This window comes from Falco cherrug, chromosome 12, assembly GCF_023634085.1.
Source record: "Falco cherrug isolate bFalChe1 chromosome 12, bFalChe1.pri, whole genome shotgun sequence".
Lineage (NCBI taxonomy): Eukaryota > Metazoa > Chordata > Aves > Falconiformes > Falconidae > Falco > Falco cherrug.
In genome coordinates, this window is record NC_073708.1 from 6,840,807 (window position 1) to 6,868,738 (window position 27,932).

Below are 27,932 nucleotides of genomic sequence, written 5' to 3' on the forward strand. Positions count from 1 at the left end.
TTCTAAAATATTTCAGTTGTCAGTGGACTTTGGTTTAATTATTATAATTAAGCATTATGCAAAACTCAGTATGTTTCAGTCTGGGTTGAATTCAGCAGCTGTTTGCGGGTTTTTGGTTATAGTTGTGCCGTAGTTGAAAAAACTGCAAATGTTTGCCCCCAACAACTGAGAAAAAGGTTGTTTGGAGTTTTTCTGGAAAAAACAAATATTCGCTTTGCACAACTACAGCCCTGACCTAAATAAAACTTTGCCCAATATGATGATCTCTTTTGCTTAATGAAATGAAAATAGCTAGGGAAAAAAACGCCAACAGAATACAGAAAGACTCTAGTATCACTTCAAAGACTGCTGGGTTTTATTTATTTTTAAATAGAAGTCTTGTTTCAGAAGCAAGCAGATATTTTGTCTTTAAAAGGTCATAAAAACATTTCTGTATTAGAACAGCTTGGGTGAATGATGCTTACAGCGACGTGCCCAAGCAGCGTGAAGTTGCCCTTGCAGCCTTGGCTATGCGTTACAAACACAGTACATAAAACTGAGAGCAAGATGAAGTTAAAATACAGAATTCCCTCAAGATACTGGCATAACATGGTTAAGGCTCTGCTGGTTCTTACACCAGCGCCCATTCTGGACTGTGCAGGGCAGAAGCAGTATTTTCTGTTACCAAAGTAGTGTATAGCAATAAAAAGGAGGGAGGGGAGGAAGCAACCCATATCTTGTGTAAAACCATGCCCTGGGCTGCCATTGCCAATGCTGGACTCCAGCAGGTAATTCTCACATCTAGCCCAGTGTCTGACACAGTTAAAACCGCTGTGGTCTTGTCTTCATGTCCCCAGCCAACCAAAAAAGTCTGTTCTTTGATTAGGACATGAACAAATTACCCCCTCCTCTTCCTTCATTTTGTGCCCTCCTCCAAGTTAATGGCCACAAATCTCCTGAGACAGGTCAAGGCACACAGCAGGAGGAAAGAAGAGGCAGGTTGTGGTTTTGGGGTGCAAGGCTGGGCCTCAGCTGAGACATCAGTGGGGCAGGTCAGGAAGGCACCGCTGGCAGGAGACCCGGCCAACACCGAGGTCCGATTTCTGTAAGAAGCACTCAGATGTGCTGCTTGTAAAAATACTGTAGTGTTCTCGATTCGTGTCTTCTTTGGATAGAGAGCCTGGCTCTGCAAGGCCCCAGTCTGTGCTGCTTATATAAATAAGCCATGTTCCGCTACAGCTGCTCCCTCTCTGGCAGGCAGCACCATAGGCACACAGGACTGACACCCGGGGCTGACAGGATGTTATAAATGCTGTAACCCACACCCATCCCCTAGGTGTTCCCCGAGATGGCTGCTCTGCCCCAAAGCATCTGCAGAAATGCAGTGTGCAGGGGCACCACAGTATTTCCAGGACCCAGATTTCTCTTCCTGGGGTGCAGAACAGAAGGCATGGTAAGAAACCAACGTGCTTTGTTGAAGATTTTTAGTGTTAACGCCAGAGATTTTGTCTTCACCAGCTAATCCCAGCCCTGCTCTTCAGCATACGCCAGAGCACCAGCTACCTGGCAGGGCAGGGACCTGGTGTGCAACCCTATGCGGTTTGAAATAAATATCACTATTAACATCTACATTCATCAATTAAAGTTAGCTGGGGAGAGGCAGGCAGACGGCTTCTTGCCCTACACACCGACCAGAGATCTGGGTGAAGAGCAGTCTGTCAGGTAGGACCAAAGCTGACACATCAGCCTGGAGAGACAGGCATAGCCTTGTGCTGGTGGCAAAGGGATCAAGAGCTGACTTTTTTTTTTTTTTTTTTTACAGAAGTAGCATTAAGTTAAACTATTATTCTTTTACCTCCCTTGAGGCTTCACACTATCAGAGCAAGGTGGTTTCTGTCTCTTTGCTTTCTGGTTTTGGAGTTTATTCTCTGGCATGTGGGATCCCCCCACTTCAGAGACATGTTTACGTGCTGACAACCTGAAATTTCTTGTAATTGATGTTTAGGGGATTTCTGAATTGCAGGTGTATTTGAACACCCTATATCTAGGATCTGGTCTTTGGGGGGGTGTCAGTCAGTCTGTGTAAGTGGGACTCCTATCAGGACTGACCGGTCAAACCCTTGCCTAGCAAACTGGTTTTCTTTTTGAAGCTTGCTTTCAGGATGTTGGGCTTTGGGGAATTTGACCTTGCTGTGTTCCAGTGGCTCTCTGCAAAGAGAGAGAAATCTTCTAGATAAAGCAAGTTAGGAGACTGATGTATATGACATCAGCAAACTGAGGGGTAGGGAGAAATGAAAGAGCTACAGAACTGAAGTATCTTTCTGGCATACTAGTTCTGAACATTTCTGTATCTCCTGATAGAAATGCTACCTGCAATGTCCTGTTTTCCCTTCTGCCTCCCCACACAGAGATGTTCTCCCATGCAATTAGCCATCTAAAATACCCACTCTTCCCCTCTGCCAGAAGGAAGCGTGTCATCTATTACCTCCAGGGCTCAGCTGGCCAAATGGCCTTGGATCAGCTTGTACCTGTCAAACTCTTCCCAGGAAGGCAGGAGAAACAAATTGGAGAGAAATAGCACTGGTTGTGCCTCCGCCCGCACCGGAGTCAGCCAGGACTGTCTTTCCAAGCCTTCCTGGGGCTCTGGCAGCCTTTGCCCCTAGGGTTTGGTGTGGACACGGCAGCCCCCCTTCTCGATGCTCTGCACCGGGTGGATCGGTAGGACCAGGTGGGAGATGCGGCTCCACAGCCCGCTCAGCTTGTCAGAGTCCATGCGGTCATAGGAGCTGGGGGTCCTGGTGAACTTGGCCCAGAGGAAGTCACGGACCCTCTCTTCCACCTGCTGGAGGGTGATGTGTGTCTCCAGCATCTCCTCCTCTAGCAGCACGGTCAGCAGCAGGGCCACGTCCTTGAAAGCAGCCCTTTCGTGGTCACAGTACTTGTAGAAGATGAGGGTGGCCCCTGCCGGCAGCAGCTCGAAGCGGTGTATCACCGCAGCACGGCCCCCAGCCTGGAAAGCTTCGCTCAGGTCTGAGTCCACCTCCAGCTTAGCCTGGTCACTCTGGAGCCTGGATTTATCTGTGCCGTCGATCTGGACGGTGCTGGCATGCAGGGCAGCCGAGTAGGTGTTGGCCACGTGGGTGCTAAGGCATCGCAAGGTCCGCTCACCCTTGCGGGCAGCTGTGAAGATGATGATGGCTGGCTGCGTGTGGTGGGATGCATTGAGGTGCTTTTGAAGGAACTTGCGCCCGCGACGCCACAGGTGGGGACTCTGGCCCGGAAACCTGTCCTCAAGCTGATTGAACTGGGACAGGAATGCCTCCACTGTGGGGTTCTTGGGGGCTTGCTGGGAATCAGTTGGGATGCTGAAGCAGAATACGCAGAAGGCGAGCAGTAGGAGGCTCATGACGACAAGCCCTGTTGAGCAGGGGAGAGACCCAAGATGAGGAAGAGAAGTCAATCCCAAGTGACCTGCAGTGATATGCTGGAAAGTATCTACAGGGGCTCTTTTCCTGTTCTCAGACCTTCCCCCCTACACTAGGAAAGCGGTTCAGGTTGGCACATTCTCAGGGGGCCCGGGAACCATGAAGACTCTGCTTGCTCCATGTTGTGAGAGCCATGCTCCTACACACCATGCGGGGGGGCTACAGCTCCAGAGATGGAGGCAAGGCTACAGCTTTGTGGTGGTGCAAAATTTCCTGAGGAAATTGCAGCTGGCCACAAGCTTTTCTTCGTGGCCATTCAGAGCACCTACGTCCACATAGGGAGGTGCCTAACCCAGCTAAAGTGTTGTGTTCACTGCCTTCCTCCTAGCTGTGCTACCACACTTCTGCCCAGAAAAGGACAGCGAGGTCCAGACACAACTGCTTGAGCCCTCTCCATGGCAAAGCAGAGTCTGTTTTGACCAGGAGAAATGCGTGGTGCAGGTGAGCATCACGGCTCCTGCTTGGGGCCCCATGACACAGAGGGGGACTGGGAAGGGGGACCATCAGCGTAGGAGCCTCAGAGCTCCCAGGACATGTCAGGGTACTCCCAGCACGCTGAACACAGTGTGCCTGCTTTTGGGGCTGGAGAGCTGTAGGGAAACCTGCTACTATAGGCTCAAGCTGAGCCTATTTTTAAGGGGATGTTTTTTCCCCTCAAACCCTCACAAAAGGCTGTGAAAGGTCCTGAGAGAGAAGAAGAATTAAATGTGCTTCATTACTTGTTCCTGGAGGATCAGTGCCTTCTGGTCGATGAATAACATGCAAGGGAAGCTTCTTTTCCTCACCTTTCAGCAAGAAGGACCCTTTGGCCTTCTCCTGATCTGTGTTTTGGGTGATGACGTTCTGCAAACAGGACTGAGCGTCTGGCTTTGGGGCTGTGCGCCCTACAGTAAGAGAAAGAAATGCGCGACTCACTGTTGAGAGAACAGGTGAATTGAGCTGTAATAAGAAAAGCAAGAGCTGCCAAGAGCTTCCAGCTGAAGAAAATGGTCAGAGGTGAATACTGCTTTGGGTTAATGCTGCTTTGAGTCTTGGATCTCTCTGCTTTTTGGGCAGGGGAAGGAGAAGGACAATGCAGAGTACAGAGTGGTTTCGTACCTTCCAAAGCAGGACAGCAGCCAAAGGAGAGAGAGGGAGAGAAGCCAATTAATTTCTTATACCTTCTTTCCTGCTCAACTCCTGCTTAACAATAGGCACTAGAGATGTCACTGTACTACTTCCTTAATGCCGATAGAAAGTGTAGGCATGTGCATGATGGAAGAACAGCAGTGTGCAGCCACCAGCTCACCTTTAGACCCACGTCTGTTCCTTAACGTGCCTTGGGATCCACTCTCCTGTGTTTCTTGCTCTGTGTGCTCTTCTGGCTCCCAGTCCAGGAGAGGGGCACTGGTGCCCTTCTCTTCCAAGAAGCCCTTGGTGATATCTTCTGTGGCAGCCTCATCCAAATGAGTTGTTTTACTGTCAGAGCTTGGTGACTTGCTTGTTGATGAAGCATCTTCCTCTGCTGTGTAGGAGCTTTCACACTGCCTGCTTGTCTCAGGGTCCTGTGTTTCCTGGTGGACAGGGCTGTCTCCTTTGCTGCCCATTTTACCGTGGGCCACCGTGGCTGTGGGGAATAAAATTCGCAGACCTACACTTAGTCTCTTTCAACACAAGAACCAAAAACCCTTTCTCCTCCGCCTCCTCTAAGCAAAGGCTCAGGTTATCAGCATTTTGGAAATGCTGCACACAGGGATGGGGAGAGACTCACGTTCAATCAAGTCATCTTCTTCCTGGGATCTTTCTGAGACACCATCTCTCGTCTTCCCAGATTCTTCCAGTGATACTTCAGTTTCCTGGGGAACATTCTCCTCTGCCGTGAGGACAGCTAAATCTGACAGCATCGTCTCTCCTCCATCAACAGTAGCTGATTTACACACCAAAGAGTTGTCCTCTGGTTTGCAGGAGGTCTCAGGCCACTGGCTTGTCACCTGGTGCTCAGGGGTTTCATGGGTGGGCTCTTGGTGCACTGGAAGCTCTGCTGTGCTCTCCACCTCGTCTTGGACTGGCCCAGCTGTTGGGATGGGAGTTCACAAGCTCAGCTAGCCATACAGGAGTCAAGAATATGCCTCACCACCACCCTGTAAAACTCCCAGTTCTTGCATTTCAGACACATCTACCCCCAGTGAGATGGAGGAGAGAACAGGGTGAGAAAAAGTGAGAAAACTCATGGGTCAAGATCAAGACAGCTGAATAGGTGAAGGAAAGGCAGGGGGGAAATCACAAGCAATGCAGAGGCAATCGCTCACCACTTCCTGCAAGTGGGCTCATGCGAGGCCAGTCTCCAAGCACTGGCCACCTTAGAAGCCAGCCCCCTCTTCCTTTTCTCCTGTACCCCAGTTTTCATTGCTGACATGATGTTATACCATATGCAATAACCCTTTGCCCACCTTGGGTCTCTGCCACATCTTCCATCCACCCCAGATTGTTTGCTTGGCAGAGGGAGAGGGGGCAAAAAAGAGAAAGCCTTGATGCTGTGCCAGCACTGCTCAGCAAGAGCCATAACACTGCTGTGTTATCAACACTTTTTTTTTTTTTTTTTTTTTTTAAAGCCACAAATCCAAACCACGGCACTGTACAGGCTGCTATGACAAAGTTAACTCTACTCCAGCCTACGGCCCATGCTGTCCTATCTTGGGTGGGCAGGCAATTCTTTTAATTAAGTGGTAGGATATATTACCACAGCTTCCACAGATGGTGGGTTTTCCTAGGCTGGTAAATTACAGTGATGGACTTTGAAGAATTTCAAGAATTTCTATGGCTGTTGTTGAGTACTGGCCAGAAGAGTTATGCCAACACACGTCAAGCATCTGTCAAAATGTAAATGTAAGCTTTGCTTGTGCTCCTTCTCTGCTCCTGTTCTGGAGCTGCTTTCCCAAAGAGCTATGGTAGAGTATAATTAAAAACAAACACTGGAGCATAATTCAACAGAAAAAATTTGAGGCTGAATATAAGTGTTTGCAATGTATTCTGAATCTTACAAAACCCAACAGCGCACCTCAAATTTCAGGTGCTCTTTGTGCAAAATTATTTATGAATGACCAAGCACTACAATGACAGAAATGATTCTGCTAAAATTAGAATAAAGACTGACAAAAATGGCAAGGAACTCCCTACTAATTTGAAAATGGAGAAAGAAGCTGCACTTGTCATGTGTCAGAACATGTCCTTCAGAGCATGATTCTTACATTCCTTGCTGCTGATTGTTATGGGAATGCTTCTGACTGCCAAGGACGAATCTGAGCTGGTTATGGCATCACAGTATCACTGAAATACTTGTACTTTAAATACTTGTCTTAAGAAGGTACCTGGAGAATGTAAGTACTTGGTAGAAACTAAAATAAGAGGAACCTGCTATTCAAGCTAGGCACAAACAGTACTCCTTGCCCTGCCTCTTCCAGAGGTTTCCCATCTGCAGGTGGTGGAAAACTGGCTTATTATTTAAGCATCTCTATGGGGGAAGCACTGGGATGTAGGGAAGAAAGCTCTCCCAGCTTGGAGCTCCATCTTTACCCTTCCCTGTGCTGACATCCTGGACACAGAGTCTAAACCTGTTGCTGACAGGCATCCAAGACTGAAAGTAATTTGTTAATCTTTCACCCTTCAAAACGAGATAGCAACTTGTTTTTCCTGGCCTGGAAAAGAGCAGATTCATTTATTTTTTATTTTTGTTTTGGTTAGGTTTCCCATGTCACTATTGAAATCTTCTTGCAAAGGGATTTTCCTAGTAGATGGAGTAAGCACAGGATTCACTTACCTCCTGACAGATCCACGCTTGGATTCTCTTCCATTTTCTTTCTTTCTTTCCTGGAGCTCTGGCTTCTGCACCGTTCTGTCCCACTTTCTCCTTTGGTCATAAAGAGATGTCTGTACCTTCCTGCAGTTCGAGCTGCTGACCAAGTGCTATACCTGCCACAGGCACCATCCTGTCTTGGTCTTGGGACTTGCAACTAAACGTCCATAAACCTGAGAAGCAGAAACACAGGAGTGGTGATTCATGGTGAAGGAGGCTCCTCCCTCCGTGATGACCAAGGTGGTGTGAAAATAGGTGGATGCCACAGATAAGGGTGAACCTTCAGCCCAAGGGCTGTTAGCTGTCTTGCTTCCCAGCAGGCTACAAGCAGTTCAAGAGCTAACGCAAACTGCGGTTTTCTTGGGACAAGCCAGGGGGGTGAGGCACAGTTTTCTCATCTGGATGGACTCCTGTGGGCTCAGCTGTGCTCCAGGATGGCAGGCCTGGGGGCATCTGGGCTCGGCAGGCTGCCCCACATGCTTTCGGGCACCTGGTATCTCACAGCTGGGTCAACACAGATCCATGAGCCCGTTCCACCCAAGCTTCTTTCTGCCTCCTGCATGTCAAACTGGGAGACGATGGTGCTGGAAGGTGAAGCTGCTGGCAGAAACACCACCTGGCTCCTGTGCAGCAGCGCTACCCCCACCCGATCTCGCACCCATCTGAGGGGGCACTTTCCCCCCCTTTGCTAAAGTGCTTTGGGACCAAATGGCTGCACAGCTGTAACCCCAGAAAGTTGGTGGCTTTCACAAGCGCAACGCCTACCCACGGAAAACTGGGCGGCATGGAAAACTCCCAAGAAACTTTCCCTGCTGGAGAGAGGTTTGTGCGGATTTCCGTACAAAAATCTCAAGCCCAGCCTTCCCAGCAGCTCTTCCAGCCTAGGGGGGCACCTTCCCCCACCCGCACTGTCTCTACAGCTGAGTTTCTTGCCAAATGCAAGCTTTGGAGGTGGGGGGGGTATAATTGCTGCTCTCTGCCCCGGACTCTCGTCCCTCCCCACCCTGTGCTGTTCCCTCTGGTGACGCTCTGGCAGAAGAAGGAAGTCAGAGGAACAAAGTGGCTTGCGGAGTCGGATGCTTACCCAGGTCGGTTTGGAGCTGGTCCAGGCGGCAAAGTGAAGCAGAGGGGTGGCAAGGGGGGCCCAGCGCTGGCCTCTCCGTTTGCCCTTCCCACAGGCCTTTTGGCTCTGCTGGTGGCAGGACAGCCGGTGCCCCCACACCCTTAATCCTCCACTGTCAACGTGACAGTGAACTCTGCTCTTCCAAGGGTGCGCAGCAGGCTGCTGGGAGCTGTAGTTTTCCTTCCCTCCTCCTCACCAAAGGCGGGCGGCTTTTCCCCAGGGGACAGCAGTCATTCTTGGGAGCGTGCAGGAATCGGGAACGTCGGGTTTTTGGCTGTATTTCTGAAACTCTCCGGTCGTGCAGCATTTCCTTCAGGCAAACTGGGTGGCCGGCAGCTTCCTGCATTAAATAACAGCGTTGCACGTTTAAACAACGAAATGACAGTGAGGAGGGAACTGTTTTCAGAGTTGATTTATGAAGATGAAAAATACCACAAGAAAAACAACCTGAACATGTAGCCAGCAAACCCCAGATTTCGGAAACGTAACACTATGTAAGTGCTGGGAGGCGGGGGGGCCACAGGCTGTGAAATGGAGCGTCGTTAGCATCAGCCTGGAGGACAAGGGATGGGGAGCCCCCCCAGCGTTCCCCTTCCAGTGTGGTCCAGAGATGCAACGGGGGAGGTCAGAGAGAGTGTGTACAGCTGCCACTGGCCTCATCTGGACAACGATTTTCAAAAAAAATGATCTGCCTTGCCTGTGCCTGCACAGGGTACAGTCCAACCCCTTCCCTATTCCCACCCACCTGCGGCACGTTCCATGGGAAGCAGCAGCACGGAGCAGGGCATGACGAGGGAAAGGCATCGGTGCAAGGAGCCGCAGCGCAGAGACCACAACCGCTCTCAAACTCAGTGTGCAGCCTCTTTGCTAAGAGGAGCTTCCCAGAGGAGCCCAGCAGCAAACAGCTGAGACGAAGCACAGGGAAAGGCAACCAAAACGGTGCCAGTACAGAGCAGGCACCAAGTGGCTGGGACTCCTCAATTTGGAGAGCAGAAGGCTGAAGGGGACAATTTGACTAATGTGTTCACTAAACCCGCCAATGCTCCAGCCCAGCAGGTGAAAGAGGTGAGTGTGTGACAAAATCAGGGGCAGCTCCAGGCTGTGTGCGTTGAGAACCCAGTTAGGGAAAAGCAGCTTGGCAGGTGAATGAATCCATGGGCCCAGGATGTGAAGTCAGGCACCATCACAAAACTGTTACAAAAATGCATGTTGGCGTTGGGTACGGTTGCTTTTCTGCCCTTAGCATTCACAAAGTCATGGGATGGGAGCTAGGATAGAGAATCGTAACTTAACAGGTATGGTCTTTTTTAAACTCAGGTTTGAGGGAGGGTTTCATTGAAATAGGAACAACATTTTATTTTTCACTGCGGAAGAATCACCAGTGACCATGTGAATTGTAAAGGCCATGCTATGTAAGTATTTACACAAGGTAATCATTTAGTAACTTTCTTTGGCAACTTGCAAATAAAGTGATGCTACCTGTAGCTGTAGTTCATCCAGGTCAGAAATCATGAGCCAGTGACCAGCAGGGCGGTCGGGCTGTACTTTGAAACCTCCCGATGCAACATTTGTTACATCCCCTCTTATTTTTCCTTGAGAAAGCATTCTTCAGTGTCCGTGTTCTGCTTTTACACCTTGAAAGAATGGCACTTAACATGGTATTCAGTGCTGGCACCCAAGGAGGTATGCATAATACATCTCAGGAATATTAGCTTGCTTCTGGGTGAGACTGCAACAGGTACAGTGGGCAAGTGCAGCATTAAAATCGTTTTTCTTTTGAAATGTATGCAGACAAGGTAGCGGCAGAAGCGAAGGCTGAATGGCACGTCCCTCACCCTGCCTGCTTGTTTGAGCGCACAGAACTACTTCATTTCAGTACAGGTACTCCATTTGTGACCCAGTCAAACCAGTAACGTTGCCAATGTGAGCGTGTGTGTTCTGGAGCACCGTAGGAGATGCTGTCCTTACGGATGCCTTTTCCAGTACGTAGGAATCGCTCAGAATTTGTAAGAGGGGCTCGGCCGCTGGTTTCCAAACGGGCCTTGGAGCGTGGCTGCCCCGCTCAGTCAGCACCGGCGCGGCGCTCCCCGAAAGCGCTCCCGCAGCTCCAGGCCTGGCCCCGCGGAGCAGACTGGCCACAGGCGGCCGCGCAGCGCCGCCACCGCCCCCCCCCAGCGGGCCCCCGGCAGCGGGGGGCGGGGAGCCCCCGCCCGGCTCGGGGCACGGCCCAGCTGCCCGCTCCGGCACGCCAGAGGCCGCGCCCGGGGCCGCCCGAGGCGCGGGGACCCGCCGCCCGCCCGCCCCGGCCCCTCAGGTGCGGGAAGAGGAGGCGGCCGGGCCACCGGCGGGAGCACGGCAGCGGGCCAAGGCCCGTCCGGAGGGCTCGCTGGGCCCGCCCGGAGGGCTCGGTGTTCCCGGCCTCCCCGCAGGGGCCCGGGGCTGGCCGCTCCCCGCTGCCCGGCGGGAGGGGGCCGAGGGAAGGCCGGACGGCGGCCCCGCTCCCTCAGCGGGGGGGGGGCGGCGGGGCGCGCGGGCCATGGCGGGCCTCCCGCCGTACCACGTGACGCCGCGGCGCCCCCTCCGCGCGCAGGCGGCGGCGCACGGCCAGGCGGCGGAAGCGGCGGGCGCTGGGCCCGCCCCGCGGCGGCGCCGGCGGGAAGTGAGGTTCGCGGAGCCGCCCCCGCCGCGGGAAAGCGGCAGCTTCGGTCCGGCGTGGCGCGGAGAGGCGGCGGTGGGCCGGGGTGGGGGGCGGCGGGCGGCGGCCAGGATGGTGGGGGGTAGCGAGGGGCAGGCGCCGCCGGACGCCCCCGAGCTGAAGCGCAGGCGGAAGAGCCCCCGGTTGGCGGCGGCGGCGCGGGCGGAGGAGGCCGAGGCGGAGGCTGAGGCCGAGCTCGGCCCCGGCGGGGCGCTGGAGGGTGAGCGGCGCGGGCGGGCGCGTGTAGCGCCCCGCGGCGGATCCCGCGGTTGAGGGTGCGGGGAGCGACGTGAAACGGCGGGCGGGCAGGCTGGCCCCCAGGGGGAGGCGGGGGGCGGCCCGGGACAGGGGGTGGGGACGGGCCCGAGGCGGGGGCGCCCTCCGGCTGGGAGCACGGGGGTGCCCCGCGGGGAGCGCAGGAGCGTGGTTCGCTGCCCCTGGAAGGCTGTCAGGCCCGGTGGGCTGGAACGGAACCGCCGGGCCCCGCCGCGCCTTGCAGCTGTTTCTTGTTGCAGGAGCCGAGCACCCCTTCGGGACCCCGGAGCCCTTGACCCGACCCCCGATAAGGGCGCGCAGGTCGCCAGGTGGGTCCGAGCGCGGGGGGGTTACAGCGCGCGCAGCTCCGGGGGGACGGGGCCTGCGGGGCTCAGGCCTGCAGGCGGGGACATCCCACCGCCGTGGCCGTTCCCTGCGGCGGACCGGAGGAATGCTGCTCCATCTTCCCGAAGGTCGGGGCGTGCGGAGCATGCTGGAGCCCTTAGCGGCCTGTTTTACCCCGATGGTGGTGAAACACCAACCCAGGACCTTGTCACAGCACGAAAATGGGTGATACCTGACGTTGCTAACACCGCTTTGCTTTCAAAGGCTGGATTTAAATACGGTACCTGGAACTGCAAAACCAGCTCGCTTTGAGGCTGTGCTGTGTGCAGTGGGCAGCATCACTTATGAGGAGCTGCATAACTGAGGCTGCTCCAAGCGTATATCCATACTTGCTTCCCAGCGCCGGGCTGGGCAGGCTGATGCATTATCTCTGTGTGGCACCTTCTTCTTTCTTTAGTTGATGAAAACTGCATCCTCCTCAAAACTTTAGAGAGATGCTAACTTTGTGTAATGCAATCATGTGGCTTTAGCCTGGTGTTCCACCAGAAAACCGCAAGCAAGCTGTTTCCTTCCCTTTTAGTTTCTTGGTCTATTTTGAGTTGAGAATGGGGCAACTCGCAGATGGATGAGTTGGCCCAGCCCAAGACTCTCTCCCATCCTGTCCATATTCTCGCAACAGGGCTGTCTCCAAGCTTTTGTTGCAGCTGCAGCACATGCCCTTAATGACGTGGCACTGCCCTTAAAAAGGGCTGCCAGTGCTGTGCTTCAGAAGCAGAATGTCCAGGAGGTGTGGAAAAACCTTATCTCGAGGGAGGAAGAGAGGCTATGAGTATTTCTTTTGGCAAAGTACAAAGGTAAAGCTGTGGGAAGCTGTTGCTCCCAAACAATGGCATAACGTGTGGGGTATTTTCAATGTGGCTGGGCTGCTTTAGGAGGTGCAGCTGAGTGTTGGCTTTTTTTAATGTAGACACCTCTAAAAATGAGGTTGTGGGGAGAAGTGTGCTCCCCCCACCTCCCTGCACTCTTAACAGTGGTATTTGATCATAGTCATGACAGGTGTAAAAGTATAATGTTTAGAGATGCTAATGCTTCCTACAGAAATGAAGGAGCAATTTCCCTCCCCGCAGTCCTCCCACCTGTAGCTATACAGCATTGGTTTCTTGTCTGCTGAGTTTAGGGGAATGCAGGGTCTATGAGGTGGCGGGACAAGCAGGCTGGATTTTTATAAGGATGTAATTGCTATCCTTCTCTGAGAGCAGAATGGAAGCAAAACCACAACTAGAGAAACCAGTTTCTGGCTTCTGCTTAGAGGTTTTTTTAAAATAGAGATTAGGAAACTTGCTTCTAGAGCTACAAAGCTTTGAGAGCCTACAAACCCTGCCTCAAATCAAGGCATCTTCTGGATCAGTGAGCTAAAGATACAGACTGGCAATCTCTGTTGAAATTGTCTTAAAATATGCCAGTAGAGTATATGATTGTAGGAGTTAAAGGCAGGCACTAGGTGGTTTTGGCACTCGAGTTTGTGCTGTCTGCAATGGCTGTGGGATGTTGCAGCAGGTGTGTCGAAGGCTTATCTCTGTGATGGAAGAGGTTGAACCTGCAGGGTTCAATCAATATGTACTAGACTTCATAGAACAAGTTCCAAGGTGTTAAAATAGTAGCTTTATATTTTGGTTTATAAACGTGTAGTTTATGGACTCGCTGATTTTGAATCCCTTTGACTACACCAGTGTATGGAATGGGGATAGTCAGATCATCAGTGTCTCTTGGCAGGTGGCTGGCTTGCAAATTTCAGGTGGATTGGAAAATCCTCACTAGTTGCCAGGGAGGCAGGAATGATCCTTTGGGTAGGAGGCTTAAGGCCTTGTAAGGAAAGAACAGGCCTGTCTGGAATGGAATTTGTGTTTATATGTATTTCTAGGAAAGTTCAACTTGATAAAGGGGGAGTTTCCTTTTCTCTGTGGGGGATGCCATGTGTGCTGTCTGCTTGCACTAATACTCCCTGTTGGCGATACCCGGTGTTACAGAAGGTGCTGGTTCACAAGCTGTGTTTGTGTGAGAAACAAAGTTGTGTGTATTTAAATCTTTCCTTTTTATGTTAGCTTTTAAGGACGCTTTGAGAGACATGGGGTATTGATTGATGCAAAGAAGGGGGCAGGAATGAAATGCGTGGACTGCATAAGTAGCCCTCTTTAGATTCATAGATCTTTCTGGTCTTGTGATTACTAGCTGCTGCTACTAAGGAGATTTTCTTTGCAAAACCTCAATACGTTATGGGTATGTTGTTTGGCATTCCTGAAGCTCAAGTAATTTGGTGAGGATCTTCATCCTTAGCTTGGTGAGAAATAGATCACTCAACAGCTTTTTACGATGGTTTTGAAAATACAGTATCCACCCTGCTATGTGCAAATACTTTACGGTTGTACATGTGACTTAATAGCTTAGTTTAAAACTTGCATTTTTCTCTCCTGTTTGTGTTTTTTGTTTGTTTTTTTTTTCTCCTTTGTGTGCTTCACATACACTGGTGTGCTAAAACTGCCAGAACCTATTAGAAAAAGGTTGTTTTCTTTTCTTGAAGTAAAATTAATCAACACTAGGTGGCAAGCTGTGTGTTGCCCTCATATGTACAGTAAAAGAGCTGCAGAAGAAACACATTAAACCCTGGGAGAACCCAGTTCTGTTAAACGAATACAGGGGCTCAGTGTGAATGTTACAGAGAAGTTTTACCAATTGTATTCTTCCCTTTACCATTTCCTCTGCTTATGCCCTTCAGCTTGATGGCTGCATTGTGGTCTGTGTTCCACAGCTGCACTACAGCTTTGTTCCGTACCAGAACCTTTTCTGGGCAAACGTGTGATTGTACTTTATCCTTTGAAACTTCTTTTCCTGGTGTTCTGCTTTTGACTGCCTTTCCAGCCCCGACCTTTGCTCTGTGACTCTTATCATCTTACAGGGCTTTACCCTTTCTAATTAGTAACATTGACTAAGTTGGGGCTCAGCGTCTGAATGGCTGCGAAATTTGGCAAACAGTGTAAAGGTGCTGCTTTAGATTATTTCCAGCTATCTGAGAGGATTAAATTAGGAGCTTAGGTGTCCTAAATTGCCATTATGGCTAATGAGAGAAAGAGACCCAGCTAAAGGATAGCTTGGATTACATAAAAAGGGACTTAAGTTCTATATTTGCTTCTCTCTCTTTTCCCCTCTGTCTGTGGAAGACAGCGCAATTATTGTTTGTGAGTTGTGTTCCCAAAGCTGTGGAGGAAATTCTCTTTACTCCCACATTTGTGTATTTACTGGTTTACACTGAATCCTTTTAGTGTAAGGTGTTTCTTGGTCCGTTTGGTGTCTTGATACCTGGGTTTCTTTCCAAGTGTGTTTAAGCCAACGGCTCCTAAAAATAATTTAAAAAAAGGTTTGTGGTTGTGTAGACAGCTATGTTTGTAGTGAACTCAAATTTACCATAACCTTTTCGAGTCTTAGTTGCTTTTAGTTATATTTTAAGAAAGTAACTCTTGGGAGATCGCAACATAAATCACTGATTTAGATCATGTATGTTCTGAAACTTTGTCTTCATCCTTCAATTTTATGATGATATGAGCACAAATATATATGCACCTACACTAATCCTCTTTTTCTTTTTTATCTGTTTTGCCTCCTAACAGACAGTTCTTCAATTTGTTTTGTTCCAGAGAGTCCAGTAAATGAAAAAGCAGAGGCTTATGACAGTAACGAACCCGAGAAACCAGCAGAGTATCAACCTAACATTTATACGCTGTTAAAAGGTAACAACACTAGTTTTATCAGTACCTTTTCCATGATGTAACAAATGGTTGCTTAAATGTGTTAAATTGCATTCTTTCAGTTCTGTTACAAAAGGGGAGTTGTTAAGTTGAAATCGGAATGGATGAAGAAGTTGGTGTGTTTTTTGGAAAAAAAAAAATATTTCAGGGTGTGCTCCTGCCCATGAATTAGATTAAAACTGATTGTAGTATGACAGTCATCTGCTGTGATGTAAAACCTTAAAAGTTCAAGAAAGCAATGTTTTAAACTTTGATAAATACATAGCTGTTTGGTTTTTTGAAAAGCAAATGAAAAAGATGAGTTGCATCATACCTGCTTCAAAAACTGTTATGAAAGTGGGTCTTTAATTGCCTCAGGCAAAGCAAAACAAAACTGTTCTTTTTCTAAACGGATGAGTTACTTTTGACTTTAGCAGGGGGAACAAGTGATTTCAAAGTGAGAGAGCACTTCTGTTCATTGCTCGGGAGATTTTTCTCGATGTGTGTTCCAGAAGCGATAGGGAAATACGAGGAAGAAAATACAGGATACTTTTTAGCCTAGGAGAAGGTAGATGTGTTATTACAGGTGGTTTGAATACATCTGAACAGATACGCTATATAAGGGAGATTTTTAGGAGAAGCTGGTGACTGGTTAGAGAGTAAGGTTGGGGCTTGCATGAATTTGGTCAGTAGCAGTCCTAATCACACAGTGTTTCTGGGGGAGCACTGACAGCAGCTGTGAGTGCAGGCTGACAGAACACAGGCGTGAACCAGGTAGCAGAGATGTGCACAAGAACATGTCGGTGTCAGCCTGCTGTTTGCCGGCAGCACACACAGGCATTTTGCTCAGGCAGTTCAGAACATGCCTGTGTTTGCTGGAGTCCCTCTGGTCTGAGAGCAGTTGTTGTTAAGGTGGTAGTTTTACACTGTTTATTTTTGGGTTTCCATCCTGCCGAATAGTTTCGGTTTCACAAGTGACAAAACTTGTACCCTCCGTTATCAACCAATTAGTGCTGCTAATTTCCCATCCTTTGCATTTTGTCATTGTCACATCATTATTTTTTTAAAGGAAGAATAGGAAGGATAAATTTGTGTCATATTGGGAAAAGCAGGTTGAAGGGCCAAATTAAGCTCCTCCTATTAGATAATAGTAGCTTTCTCCACCTACAGAGGGGTCCAAGAGGCTGGTCTGTGGTGCAGGTTTGGTTTGGCAGCACAGCGTATACTCCTTCCCTAATAACCTTTGAAGATTTCACAGAAAGAGCTAAAAGCACTATGGCTTGTCTGTCTTATTCTGACCTCTGATGTGATAACAGAGTTCTTTCATTTGTGCTTTGGTTTCAGAAAGAAAAGCTGACTTCCTTGAGAAAAATCAAGAGCACTACCACTCAGCTACATCACAGAGTAAGTTGAAAAATAGTTAGTCTTTCCCTCTAATTAAATGAAAAATACAGAATTAAGGTTTTTCTCGTGCCCTGGGGGACACTGTCTGGGAAGGCTGAAAGGGACCCAGGAGGCAGATCCAAATGGAAGCTGGAGAAGGCAGCAATTCCAGAGCCCTTCCATGAGGTTATTCAACTGACTGACCGCATAAAATGACCCACTTGGTGGGGTTTTTTTTGGCTGGGTTAGGAAATGAAGTTGACTCATGGGACAATCAGTAAGTGCAGAGCATGTACTAGTGGCATTGTCAGGGTGAGCTGAGGAAGGGAACAAAACCACCTTTTGGTTGCAGTAAATGTTAAATTAGTTTGAACACATCACCTTCCCTTCTAGCCTTTCCCTGGGTAATGGTGGCCTGCTGTGACTGAATTAGTTGTCATACTCCTGGAGAGGAGCAGCATTTTTCTTTGCTGGCAAACTCCAGTCGGGTCGTGTAACGACCAGTTCTTTGTGTTTCAGATTTTTGTATTTGTTGTTGGCTTTTTTTGGCAGTTTTGTTGCTTGAGTGTTTTTTTTCCTCTTGGAAGAGTAGTTGAAAGAAGAGGAAAAATTGTTCTGAATTCTTAGTAGCCTTCTGCTCTTAATGTCTGGGCATTTGTTTCTATCTTGAACAGGTTTAGATAAACAGAATCTTGTAAAACAGAATTCAGTCTGGAGAACCTGGGGGCATTGGAGTTTGGGGTTTTTTTGTTTTGGTTTTTTTGGGGGGTTGGGGGGGTGGTTGTTTGTTGGGGTTTTTATTAAACCACAGTGCCTTCCGGAAGAGAAGCTTGTCTTGTGGTAGCTGCACATCTGTGAAATGCCTTTGAAAAATGAATTGATGCAGGGAGTTCTCGCTCCTCTGGTACTTTTTCCTCTGCTGTACCAGAGGTAATAGACGCTGCAGAAGTGACCAGTTCTGTATTGAGTGAGAGCTCTGGAGAATCACTTGAAACTCTGAAAGCTCTAAGGTGTCTGCAGAAGTTATGCCTTTTGAGTTAGGCGAGACAAATAATTTGCTTGGCCTTCATGCAGATTGTGTTGTAAATAAGGCAAGATTGTTAGGTAGGATAGGATCTGTTTTTAAGCTGTTTATTGAATACTTTTTCCTTCAGGGTACGAATCACAGCTGTCTCCTAAATATGAAATCTAGTCTTTGCAAACAGGACTACATTGTAAAACATTATAGAATTAGGTGATTTTAATCTGTTAACTATTACAAGACTTATTTAAGCGTAGCCAGTTACAAGCTCCATGTCTGTGCTGTATCTCAGAGTGGGGGGTTGAAATTACAGAATAGTGTAGCTTGTTAAGCTAGTTAAGCTCCAGCTTAAACCAGAGCTGCTTTTAGCACCTTCTGCAATTACATTCATACAGAAACAAAGTCACAGAATTTATTTTAGTGTTCTTGAAATAACTACTGCAGGGTGTGTTTGTTCAATTTATTCTCAATAGTGCCATTGACAGTGTCCTGATTTGGTTATATATTATTAAAGAGCCTTCAGCTTTGAACCAGTTGCTGTAATTCACAAGGAGCCAGAAATTCTTGTGTCTTTTTAATTAACTGAATGCAGAAAACATGCTGACCAGTAATTGCACTGTATATATTCATACTGGTCTCTTGGGAAAAGTTGTTCATAACACTCTCCTTATGGATAATGTCTTATACTTTGCTGTCTGAGCCCATTTAAATAAATAGACCAAAAGTAGAAATTGAAATTAGAAGCTGAAAGCTTGCATTTTTATTTAAGAGCACAATTCATCCCAAGAAACTGACTGCTGGTGAAGCAGGACTCTGACCCAAGCTAGATGGAAAGGGGTTATGAGACTGTGCCGCTTTGGTTTTGCTGCTTATGCCTTGCATCGTGGTGTTTTTCCAATATGTGTGTTAATTGAGCTTCCATTTTTCTGTCCCTCAAATTCTGGAGCAAAATCAGGAATTAATTGAGACATAGTATCCTTGTGCAGAAAACAGGTTGTTAAATCTTTGCTATTTTGTCATCTTGTCACTTGAAATGCCTGTTTTTTATTAGCGTAACTTCTCAAGAGTTAGAAGTCCTCGGGGATGATCTGTGATAGGTTGGGGACTTGTGTTTGTTGTGCAGGATTGTCAAGATGGCTTAAGAACTGACATTTGGCAAATAGCGTAGATAGAGAGTTGGTCTGCCAGTTGAGTGGGACTTCCAATAGTGGTGAACATGTCCTTTTCCATGTTCAAGACTAGCCTTGCTTGAACACAATGATGCAGAAAGGAACAGAAAGCCTCATACTTGATACAGCCCTACCCAGGATGGGGTTGCAGCCTCCTTTGCTCCTACTTAGCAGGACAGTGTTTGCTTCAACAAGGTGTTAGGTGAGGGTGCTTTGTTAACCTTCGTGTAACCTTGGTAGACTTTTGTATGTAAAAGCATAACTAAGAATAGCTTTTTGTTGAAAATAATGCAGTTTGGTGATTTCATCTCCCTGCAAAATTCTCTGCTGGAAGATTGCTTATAATTGTTGTCTTAGTATTTTTCTCATATTCCTTTCTCAATCTCTTTAACAGGAAGAAGTAAATTTCGAGATCAGTCTGGAATAAGGAAAGAGTCGCAGCCTTTAGCCAGAAGTAAGACTTCTGCTTTCACTTCTATTTCACACTTGTGTTACATTTAACCATTTTCATGCCTGTTCAAATATTAGATTTCCTGGTAGCTGGTGTTAAACAGGGGGTCCTTGCCAGAGCAGATGACTTGCTTGCTAGGGCATGTGTTTTCAGCATGAAGGATGTGTTGTCTGATAGGTAACATTTCCACTTGAAGGTCTTCCATCTGTAGTGTTTACAAGACTTGCTTCAAGGTTAAGACTGGAGCAGGCCTAGTGGTGTTCTTATTTAACAGGTGTTGTCCTGATAAAAGTTAGGATATGAAAAGGTAGCATAAGGTGTACAGTTCTTTCCTGTACCCAGGGAGATTAGTGTATTTTGTCACTAATTTTACTGGGAACAGAATCAAGCCTTACAGAATCAGACTTGTTTAGGTTGGAAAAGACCTTGAAGATCATGTCCAGCTGTTAGCCCAGCACTGCCAAGCCCAGCACTAACTCATGTCCCCAAGTGCCACATCTGCACATCTTTTAGATATCTCCAGGGGTGGTGACTCAGCCACGTCCCTGGGCAGCCTGTTCCAGTGCCTGACCACCCTTTCAGTGCAGACATTTTTCCTAATATCCCATCTAAACCTGCTCTGGCACAGCTTGAGGCTGTTTTCTGTTGACTGGGCCTGATCTCCTGGTCATCCTGTACGTGCTGCATGGTGGCACTCAGGATGAGTTGCTCCATAACCTTCCCTGACACCGAGGTCAGGCCGATAGGCCTGTAGTTCCCTGGATCCTCATTCCAGCCCTTCTTGTAGATGGGTGTCACATTTGCTAACCTCCAGTCAATTGGGACTTTGCCATTTAACTGGGACGACTGATAAATGATTGGAAGTGGCTCAATGAGCACTTCTACCATCTCCCTCAGTACCCTTGGGTGGATCTCATCCGTCCCCATAGACTTGTGTGTGTCTTAGTGGTGCAGCAGGTCACTGACTGTTTCCCCTTGGATTATGGGGCCTTCATTCTGCTCCCCATCCCTGTCTTCCAGCTCAGGGGCTTGGGTAAAACAACTGAAGAACAACTGGTCTTAGTATTACAGGCTGAAGCAAAGAAGGCATTAATTACCTCAGCCTTTTCCTCATTCTTTGTCACTGCTTCCCCCTGCATCCAATAAAGGACGGAGACTCTCCTCAGCCCTCGTTTTGTTGCTGATGTATTTATAGAAAGTTTTTTTCTTTTATGGCATTTATGCCTGTACCAGATCAAACAAGTGTTAATTTAATTGAAATACAAAACCAAATCAAAATATCTGATATTCTGTATTAATCTTGTGCACTGTTTGCTGTGTGTATGCTTTGTGAAGCTGACCAATCCAAAGATCACAAACATTTTCTGATAGTGTTGATCACCAGTGTTTGAGATGCAAAGACTGCTGCAGAAATTATTTTTATCCTTATGGGGATAGGAAGGAGAAACAACAACACAGAAACCATTCTGGTGATGCCAGGTTTTGTATAGGGCTTTTTCTGCAGAGCCTAAATGTAGGGAAAAGCTTGATGTTTTTCAGAACTGTTTTAAGCTCTTAGTTTGGATTTGATTAAATAGAATATTGATAAACTTTCAGAAGAATGTCCAATTTCTTAGTCAATCTAAAGTGTGTAAAAATGTCCTTTTTTAATGCTGTCACTTCATTAAGTTGCTAAATAAGTTCCAAGTTCTTGCTTTTCTCTTTAAAACTAGAACATCATCTTTCTGCTTTTCAACTAATGTACCAGTAGCTTGAGAGTGGGATGAGTTCATTGATTTCTACTGTTTTGTCTTATTTTCCTCTCACTAGTCGACTTCTGATTCCTTTTAAAACATTTTCTTCCTGTTTGCTGCTCTTTTCCATAGGTCACAGTGAATCGCAGGGTGGATTTCACAAGAGCTGGACTTGGTTACTGGTTCTGTTAATTAGTGTTCCATTGTTTTATTTCATCTGGAGTGGAGTTCCACGTCTTCTAGATGCAACTTTGTCAAGTAGAGATACTCAAATTCTGCAAGCGTTTCGGGCCCGGATGAAGAAACTACAAAATACTTACCAAAGTCAGGATCCCAGTCTGTGGAAAAGAACCCATGTGTTGCTTGAGAAGCACCTTAACGCTTCCCACCTGCATTTGGAGCCAGCCATTTTACTGTTTACAGCTGGCCAAGAAGCTGAGAAAGCACTGAGGTGCCTAAGTAATGAGATTGCTGATGCGATGGCCTTCTCCCAGGATGCTACTACAATCAAAATTAATGGGGAAGACAAAGCCATATTGGATAGTGACATTGTCAAGCTGGAGGTAGATAATGAGCTCAGCTCTGGGTTCAGAGAAGGCAAGAAAGTAGCAGTGGTGCATCGATTTGAGTTACTGCCTGCAGGCTCCACCCTGATCTTTTACAAGTACTGTGACCATGAAAATGCGGCATTTAAGGATGTGGCTCTTCTACTTACAGTTCTCCTGGATGAGCAGTCGCTTAGAAAGAGCCTCACCTTGCAAGAAGTGGAGGAGAAAGTCCGGGATTTCCTCTGGGCGAAGTTTACTGGTTCAGATGTCGCTAGTTCTTATAATAGCATGGACACAGATAAGCTGAGTGGACTGTGGAGCCGTATATCTCATCTTGTGTTGCCTGTTTGGCCTGAAAAAGACCTCCCTGTGGAGGGATGCACATAAAAGTTATTGCAGAGGGCTCAGGAAAGGAGGAGGACAGAAAATGTATGTAAGGGAAGAACTTACTGTGGTTGCTGAGGTCAGGCAGCATACAGTCCTTTCTATGCAGAGAAATACCACCAAGTGGCAGGGTTGTTTCTGCTAAAGTAACTGGGACTTCTCTAAATCAACTGCAGAATGTAAGCAAGGAACTTGCTGGTTGTTGGTAAGTTGTGTTCAGCGACTTATTCAGGCTTGGTGTCCTGGAGCTGGAATTAAGTCTCTACTAGTGCAGAACCACTCACTTGCTTCTGAAGCTTATTTGGTGTACTGTTGCTATGAGGATCCTTTTCTGGTGGTGCATAAAGCTGGTATGGCGTTTAAGAAGGTAATAGTATGCAAAAACATCACCTTCATCTGCTAGAATTCCTTACTTTTAACATAAGAAAAAACATAAACTGAAAATTATGATAGGTGTGAATCTAAGCACAAGCTTTTTCTTGGTCCATCCGATCACAACATAGATGTCAGCTGTCTCTGGTGGCTTCTAGAAATGGCAAAATTGCTTGAAAGGTTTGTGACTTGTAGAGAACCTTTCAGCAAGTGTTTCTTCCTTAAAGGAGCCTGCCCCAAACAGTTCTGGAGAGGAGGAAAGCTGAGGTACAAAGGATTGTTTAATGTTAGTAGTACTGATGTCAGTTAAATAATCCCTCAGCACCTCTTCGCCTTGCTGCTTCTAGGAACTCTTTGACAAAGTTTGGCAAGTCTTAAAATTTTGGGAGGAGTGATAAAATGTCAGCCGTGTATGTACTATCTCCTTTCCAAACAAAAGTTTAGGAAGACATAGGTTATTTCACATTTTAATAAGATAATTATTTTTGATCAAAATAATTTATTTGTGGTACTTGGTACCCTAGAAAAATAACCTTTCTTCATGTGTCTGCATATAACCAGTTGCTTGCTGTATAAGCTTCTAGTGAAGAACAGATTTGCAATGCATGTTTTTAAAATACATTTTTTCTAGTGTGCCTCATGCTGAGAATCACTCACACACCAGACTAAAAACATGTACTTGTTTCTATTTTAAGTGTTTAGCGTAAAGAAATAAGAGAATTGCAGCACTTCCATTTTATTGCTGTTACCGTATGCTCTTGAACTATTGGTCTGTGTGCATTTGGTTGTATTGAGTATGAAGGAATGTGTGAAGACTGCTCTCAAATTAATGGGATGTTTTCTTGTAACAGCTGAGAGGTTAGTGACTCTCAGACCCATCCTTTATGCACAAGCCCCTTGAGCTGTCCTGTTGCAAAAAGTCCTTCTTAACCAGGAAAACCTCTTGAGGTGCTGGAGTTTCTGGCTTCTTTGTGCAAGGAGAGGTTTGGGGTGTTAAGTGGAATGGGTCAAAACTACCTTAAGCATATAAAAACGCAGTTCGAGAGACATGAAGCTGTGGTCACTTCAACCAGAGGTGGATTTGTGCTAACTACTGAGAGCTAGTAGTGGACAGTGCTTTTTATTTTAATGGGAAGAAATGTCAACAGTAAAAAGACATGGAAGTGCTGCTGTTCTGGATGTTTAAGAATAGCTCAGGAAGGAAAAGATGGCATTTACATTTTGGACATTTCACTGGACAAATGTTTTTTTAAGAAAACAACTGTGACTTATTTCCAAGTATGTCCTGATAGCATATTTGTTTGTATATTATGTAAACTATTTTAGTAATCATTAAAAATAAATATGTTTGTTTTATAAGCTGTTTTTAAGATGTCAGTTGAATTTTAAGTGGTCAGACTTTTATTTTTTACATGTTTAACATTGTTTCTTTTGCCTTTGACCAAATACACACACCTAAAATGTACAACCTTTTCCAAAATTTAAGAAACTTGAGTGGAGTGGTAGATACTGAGATGCAGACGCATTTATTTGATAATATCAGGGCTTTTCTCTAACAGGGAACACTTCAGGAAATTGTAACAATTCTGAATTGTCTTTTACTTGGTGTTCTTGTACTAATTCCTCAGTTCTGATTTCAGCTGGAACTAATGATAAGATATGGTTCACTTGCTTCATTAGTCTGATACGAGAGTCAGCAGCTGACAAAAGGGATGACTTCATTCTTGTTCCACTCCTAGCTGCGTGTTCCTGTACCTCTGCTGGTGCAAACTAGTGCACTGTGAACTGGCTGGAGGGAGAGTCTCACTGCAAACGAGCTTAGGAAAAAAGTATGTAACGAGCAGAAGTGGCAACCACAAAAAAAGACAAAGTGGTGACATGAAGGCAGGAGATTCCATGCTGTTATACAAGTAAAACACGTAATCCAGGTTATTTTCTGTTTCTAAAACTGCGCCCCCCGCCCCCCGATTATGGGGTATTAAAGAGCTATGTACCCGTTTTAAGAAAAAGTAGGAGGGTGCCTGGAAACTAAAGATATAAAGTTCTATGTAATGTAGACAAAGGAGAATCGCGCTGCTTTTTTTTGTTAACTGTAGGGAAAGATAAATCCGAAGCAAATTGGTATATGCAGTAGCCCCTTCTGGAGGATGGGAAAGGCTCAGGATTAGAAGACTGTTCCTGGTCTAGAACTAGTAGGTCCTTCTTGTAGCTGTTTGTGGCTTTGTCCTTTAAAGGCTGTCATTAAATGTCCACAGGTACTTAATGCAGATCTCATTAAGTAACTCCTCCTCAGCCAGAGGTGAAGAGTAATGTCTGTCTGTGTTGCTCACAGGCAGCTGATTACTATCCTCCTTGTATAATTATTTCATTGCCTGCAGTAAGCATAGCCATTTGATGTTTTCTAAACTGTAAAATACTTTGGCTTCTTCTAGGGAAATCTCACATCTGAAGTTGAACTGTCACTAAGTGTCAGCAGATCAGCAAATTGGTCTTTGACAACAAAAATGTGCTTACATAGACAAAGGCACCAGGTCTGGCCTTGGGACTCAAAAGGGGATGTTTCTTGTTCTGTGGCCTTACAAGGTACAAACTTTGGGCAGAACATAATCTTTGGGGAGCCAAACCAGCTACACATCAATTTGCAGACAAAATTTCCAGCACTCTGCAAATTGAACTGGAAAACGCAGTCAGACTGCTCCTTGCGTTGCCAGCAGACAGACCCCTGTAGCTGGCCAAAGCCCCCTTGCAGATAGCCATCCCAGGTGGAAGGTGGAGCGTGGCCCCTCTCCTGCTGTTGCCTTTGAGCACCTGGGAGGTGGCAATACCTGTATTTCCTCAGCAGTGGTTGTCCTGAAAGGCACCCAGAACAATGCGCAGCCCTGTCTGTTGTTACCTTGTCTCTCACACCCTGCTCTGAGTCATGTTGCACTGAGCAGTGGAGTTTCGAGCATGCTAAGCGGGTTCGTTAAAAGGACTAATTTTTTTTTCATGCCAACAAAAGCATTTTATAATTTTTCACAAATTAAAAAGTTGTGGTTTTCATCTCTATTTCTGAAAAGTAGGTTTGTTTTGAAGTAATAAAAGATTCAGCTCAAACTGAGTGTAAAAGGCCAGGTGAGCTCCATGTTAAGGTAGGCATAAAAGTATTTGCTATACAGAATGCAGCTATATGCACCATCTGCGGTGCAATCGCCAGCATGCTTTATTTGGGGGAATAAAGAATCTGGGTTTGGAGGTGTGTAACGATACATAAACAACTTGCCAGATGCTGTGCTAGGACTGTGTAGCACAGCTGGAAAACTGAGAACAAATCTGAAGTGATCCCTTTATTTTATAAGCCTGAATCATGTAAGAACAATTTTCATGCATTGTTTCTGCTGTAAGACAAACTGCAGAATTGTAGGAGTATGGAGCAGGAGGTGGGGGTTGGATCCCGTAGTCCTCACAGCTGTCCTGTGTCTTGTTTTATTGTCAGCTCCTGACAGTTGGATTTATAACTGAAGGACTGAACAACCTCATTCCATGTCCAACAGGTGGAAGCACCCTTCCCCAAATTCCTCCATGGCTCTCGGGAGCCATGTCAGTCAAGGAAAGGAGGGGGGGAGTCTGGGGGGCTTGAGCCGATCTTTTGGCTGCAATAGCCAGCTGCCCCTTTCTAATTTTAGAAGGGGTGCGCAAGAGTAGTATGGAGTGGAAAACTTTCCAAACCTCTCTCTGAAAGCTGCAATAACCAAGTTAGCGTAAGATGAGATTGTGGCTCTTTACTTCTAACTTAGTATCTGTCTCCATCCTCTACTTTCAGTGCTTGGGCAGGGCTTGCTGCAGTTATCTCCGTTCCTTCGCTATTTAATGAGCAGTTCATCAAACTGGAGTGTGTTCCGTTCTTTTTCTCTCAGGTGGGGCTGTTTGAAGGTAAAAGTTTATTTCTAATCTTGAAGAATTTCACAAGATGATTGCATTTTCTGTAAGAATGTCTTTCTCTTTTCGTGTGATGTTTGCCTATCAGACCTTTCTGCTCATTGGTAGGGACTCTTTGGAAAGTTTTACAATTCAGTTCCACTGGCAGATACAGAGAATAAATATAAGCCGTATAGAAGTAAAACCAGTAGACAAACATTCCTTTTTAACTTCAACTGAAAACAAATGATTTTGATGTTTGAGAAAATCCTAATGTGATGTTTGCCTGAAGATGAAAAGGAGGAGCATGAAACTAGATTAACTGCTTCCAAGCAGAAAAGAGAAACTATGTTTAAAAGCATAATTAAAGAGGTAGGTGCATTACTAAAGTGCTGAATAATTTAAATAGGTTGCCAATCCAGCAATATTAAGCAGTGAATTTAAGCAAATGCTAGGTGATGACGGGGAATGTAGTAATGTAATTTGCCCTAGTCTGCAATCAGGGCTTCCACAGACTGTAGTAATACTGTTTTCATTGTCTGAAATTGTCATGATTATTATTATTATTACTTACAGTCTTCTCCTGTGTTTGTGAGGAGATTTGCTCTTTGACAACTCTGGAGGGAATTAGGCCCTACTTCCCACTTTTTCCCATTGGAGCTGTGCTCATCTTTTGGTATTCAAGTACTTTTTCCCTTATCAGGCAAAACAAAATAGTTTTCAAAGGTTTAAGCACTGACATGTCAACCTTACATTTTGTTTCAAAGGAGGTATGCTGACGCTGGAAAATATACTCTGTAATTAATTTGGTTCTTTTACATACACAAACTAAGGTTAAATGTGTATCCTGTAATTGTGACATGATTAAGTTCTGCATTGCCTAAGCTTCACAGCTGTAATGGTCTCTTGGTGTTTAGGGTGTTTTCATATGGTGTTCCCTTACTGAAATAATTTATATGCAAAGTGTTGACCATTCACTAGAGGGGAGGCTATGTAAAAATTGTTTAATCTTTTTTGGTTAAGAAAAAAAAAGCCTCAGTAGTTTTAGTGATTCTTTAGTAGTTGGGTAGATAACTCTCCACCCCCGTGCTCCCCCAAGAAATTGGGCATCTGTAGTCAGTTGTGCTAATGACTGAAAACCAGACTCTGGTGAAGCTGTAGACAAACCCTGAAGGAGACATTCCCAAAATAACTGTAGGAAGAATATTTTTTTTTCCTATTCTAACAACTTCCCTTCTTCAGTGGAAATAATTTTGTTATAGCTGGATAACATCTTAAACCTATTTTTGAAATGTGGGTGGCTTTAATGCGTCTTCGGGGTGGAATCTGCAACAGAAAGTAGTATCCTAACAAACTCTTTGGGGTTTGTAATGACTGTTAAAAGGGAAATTAAGCTGGTGGTAGTCATCTCTGAAGTTTTGCAAATGTTGTTTATTTAAACTTAAATTTGGCAACTGGGAACCTGTAATTGGAGCCACTTT

At 46.3% G+C, this 27,932-nt stretch overlaps 2 protein-coding genes and 1 long non-coding RNA gene across 4 annotated transcripts; 2 read left to right on the forward strand and 1 right to left on the reverse strand.

Moving 5' to 3' along the window:
* Window positions 1-333: 333 nt before the first annotated feature.
* On the reverse strand, window positions 334-8,911 carry LOC102059736 (torsin-1A-interacting protein 2). Of its 2 annotated transcripts, none has more exons than XM_027800618.2 (6): window positions 8,381-8,911; window positions 7,261-7,469; window positions 5,215-5,517; window positions 4,753-5,070; window positions 4,250-4,348; window positions 334-3,396 (listed from the first exon to the last, which is right to left on the reverse strand). In XM_027800618.2, the coding sequence occupies exons 2-6, from the start codon at window positions 7,358-7,360 to the stop codon at window positions 2,639-2,641; spliced, it is 1,578 nt and encodes a 525-aa protein (XP_027656419.2). In that variant the 5' UTR covers window positions 7,361-7,469; window positions 8,381-8,911; the 3' UTR covers window positions 334-2,638. The 2 variants fall into 2 exon arrangements, with proteins under 2 accessions (XP_027656419.2, XP_005435925.3); XM_005435868.3 differs by having other exon boundaries at window positions 4,184-4,348.
* Window positions 8,912-9,837: 926 nt separating this feature from the next.
* On the forward strand, window positions 9,838-10,563 carry LOC129737218 (uncharacterized). The gene is made up of 3 exons (XR_008734785.1): window positions 9,838-10,102; window positions 10,211-10,300; window positions 10,403-10,563. It is a non-coding gene; the product is annotated as an uncharacterized LOC129737218 (long non-coding RNA).
* Window positions 10,564-10,955: 392 nt separating this feature from the next.
* Window positions 10,956-23,913, forward strand: LOC106630937 (torsin-1A-interacting protein 1). Its single transcript, XM_055724954.1, has 6 exons — window positions 10,956-11,334; window positions 11,630-11,698; window positions 15,377-15,496; window positions 16,838-16,897; window positions 19,461-19,520; window positions 21,383-23,913. Exons 1-6 carry the CDS (start codon window positions 10,956-10,958, stop codon window positions 22,183-22,185), a joined length of 1,491 nt encoding a protein of 496 aa, XP_055580929.1. The 3' UTR covers window positions 22,186-23,913.
* Window positions 23,914-27,932: the final 4,019 nt, after the last annotated feature.

What these genes read in the sequence shown, in the direction of transcription:
- LOC102059736 (XM_005435868.3), bottom strand. Translation starts at nt 7,360, where the DNA reads ATGACCAAAGGAGAAAGTGGGACAGAACGGTGCAGAAGCCAGAGCTCC. An exon ending in AGAAGATGACTTGATTGAAC is followed by an intron (nt 5,071 to 5,214) that starts GTGAGTCTCTCC and finishes TATTCCCCACAG; the next exon opens with CCACGGTGGCCCACGGTAAA. An exon ending in CACTGATCCTCCAGGAACAA is followed by an intron (nt 3,397 to 4,183) that starts GTAATGAAGCAC and finishes CCTGCTCAACAG; the next exon opens with GGCTTGTCGTCATGAGCCTC.
- LOC106630937 (XM_055724954.1), top strand. Translation starts at nt 10,956, where the DNA reads ATGGCGGGCCTCCCGCCGTACCACGTGACGCCGCGGCGCCCCCTCCGC. An exon ending in CATTTATACGCTGTTAAAAG is followed by an intron (nt 15,497 to 16,837) that starts GTAACAACACTA and finishes CTTTGGTTTCAG; the next exon opens with AAAGAAAAGCTGACTTCCTT. An exon ending in GTCGCAGCCTTTAGCCAGAA is followed by an intron (nt 19,521 to 21,382) that starts GTAAGACTTCTG and finishes TCTTTTCCATAG; the next exon opens with GTCACAGTGAATCGCAGGGT.